This window comes from Protomyctophum parallelum (genome assembly GCF_964188405.1).
Source record: "Protomyctophum parallelum genome assembly, chromosome: 3".
NCBI lineage: Eukaryota > Metazoa > Chordata > Actinopteri > Myctophiformes > Myctophidae > Protomyctophum > Protomyctophum parallelum.
The window spans coordinates 20,226,311-20,228,810 of NC_139698.1; the positions used below are offsets into that span (position 1 = coordinate 20,226,311).

At 42.2% G+C, this 2,500-nt stretch overlaps 1 protein-coding gene across 4 annotated transcripts in view; it reads right to left on the reverse strand.

Annotated features, from left to right (window-relative positions):
• ptk2ab (protein tyrosine kinase 2ab) overlaps positions 1–2,500 on the reverse strand; it is a 144,800-nt gene that overhangs the window by 60,380 nt on the left and 81,920 nt on the right. For all 4 annotated transcript variants that reach the window (XM_083761665.1, XM_083761662.1, XM_083761663.1 and 1 more), the window contains one exon: positions 2,429–2,500. This exon is cut by the window's right edge and continues 133 nt beyond it. In XM_083761665.1, the coding sequence (XP_083617791.1) occupies positions 2,429–2,500 (72 nt within the window). The remainder of the gene's footprint in view (positions 1–2,428) is intronic.

Here is a 2,500-nt window from a genome sequence, read left to right on the forward strand (position 1 = left end):
ACCCATTCACACAGACTTTCAGCCACCAACGGCATATAGAGCATCACAGTCACGCCACCTTTCATGACGACACCAGACCCAGGAAATAATTCCCCAAGCATTTTTCCCATAGACATTTTAAAGATCTTTTAAGTTTAAATGACAACAAACACAACTCGAGTTGGCTTTGTACGACGCTTAAAAGGGTCTTTAAATAAATACTTTTTGAAATTCTTTCCTGAGCCTCACCCACATTCACACACCAACGGTGGCAAGATAGCCCCGCCGACTCATTGGAGGCAATGTAGGGTTCAGTGTCTTGCCCAAGGACACTTCGACATGTGGACAGGAGGAGGAGCTGGGATTCGAACCACCGACCCACGGGTCATTGGACGACCTGCTCTACCTCCTGAGCCACAGCCGCCTCAATACATTCACACAGAGAGCCCAGGTATACTAGACCTGCCCATTCACTTATTAATACACGACACAGGGGAAGAGTGACCGGATGGAAACCGCAACGTTCCCAGTTCGATCCCGGGCTCCGCCAGAGTTAGTGTCGAAGTGTCCTTGAGCAAGACTCTGAACCCCTGATTGCTCACGATGTGCAGGTCGGTGCCTTGCATGGTTTCCGCCGGCATCGGTGTGTGAATGGGTGAATGTGTAATGCACAATCTCTGTAAAGCGCCTTGGTTAAAGGCGCTATATAAATGCACCATTTAACCAGAGTTGGGTGTAACGAGTAACGGAAAATCTCGTTACTGTAACGACACTACTTTGGTCGGTAGTGAGTAATATAACGACACTACTCCTCCAAAATTGATAATCACACTACAGTTACTGGTCGCTTTAGTGCTGCAGTTACTCGTTACTTAATTGCGTCATGTGGCTGCTTTCAGCAGTGTTGCTTTGGACTAATGCACACATTAGAACATGTCAAATTTACGTCGTTTCGGTATTAAAATCTCCGCACTGCTCACAGCGAGCCAGTCTCCCACTGTCACAGAGACGGAGCAGTTGGGGTGTTGCCATGTCCGCTTATTATAAGCGACTTTGGGCTTGTTGTATAATAGCCTAATCAGGCTTCTTTTGGGCTTGTTTTCATAGACATGGCTGCTTGTTTCTCTTCCAAAACCTGGCAACACTGCCAGTTGGGAGGGTCTTGTTTGTTGTAGAATGTATGTGCTCTCAGAGTCACAATCACTAGTTAGTTAATGCAGAGATGAATAAACCAAATATGCCGACATGAAAAACTACATTTAATGAGCATGGAGCAGGGAACTCCACATCATAAAGAAAGGGATCCTAAAGCACTGTGAACATATAGGCTACTGATTTCTCTCAGTCTCATTATTTTTATTTGAATATATTTGATTTGATTGATTGAAGAATTGATTAGAAGTTTGCATAGAAAAAGTTTTACAAGGTCAAGAGAACCACTGCACTAGACCGTTTTGGAAAGGCCCATTTTGTTTTATTCCTCCACAACCTGGTAAAGAGCATAAAGAAAGATGTTGTGTATGTCCTCCTTATTAGGATTATAAAGATTTGTTAAGTGGTAAATTATGTGACAATGCGACATGCGATTTTATGGAGTAACGCACAAGTAATGTAACGAGTAATGTAACTAGTTACTTTCTCCAGGCAGTAATAAAGTAATGTAAGGCATTACTTTTTTCAAAAGTAATATGTAATATGTAGTGCCTTACTTTTATGAGTAACGGACCCCAACTCTGCATTTAACACACATACATGTATGATCTACCATGACTGTTACTGTTAGACAAAGAGTGACACCTGCTGTTGGGAAGGTGAAAGTGTAACCACTTCACTTATTAGAGCAACATATAGAGCCCATCCCCGTCCCACTGACATCACGCAGCCAGGTTGCAATAAGAACCCAACTGCTCACAAGAGGCAGTGGAAAAGGAGTTGCATCATGTAAAAAATGCATTCCATTTAAATCAGGGATACATCCGAACCCAAGCCCTAAACCTAACCTTACCCCAATATGCCTAAACCTTTTTTGGCATTTTTTTTCACCAAGACATGTTGATGTAGACATGAGGGTACATGAGTGTATTGATTTGAGCTCACTCTTTGTGGGCACTAACAGAGGGACTTTGCGTATGCTACATGTATTCATGTATACATTTAAAGGGATTCTGTGTTGTGTATTGTATATTTCAATGTATTGTACCTTTTAAAGTTTATGATTCATGGTTTTTTTTTGTGTAAATAAAGTAACTACTACTGTAACTAGATCGGCTATTTTAACTATTTTAAAATGTTTTTCAAAATAGTAATACAGGCAAAGTAGGCCTAATCCTAACCTAAATCATGTCTATTTAGAAAAGAACTACACTTGTATGGGGAAACACACACACACACACACACACACACACACACACACACACACACACACACACACACAGTAGCAGTGACTCACCTGAGTTGGGTTTTGAGCTCCGTGAAGCGCGGCCTCTTGCTGGGGTCGTACGACCAGCACTTTGTCATCAGG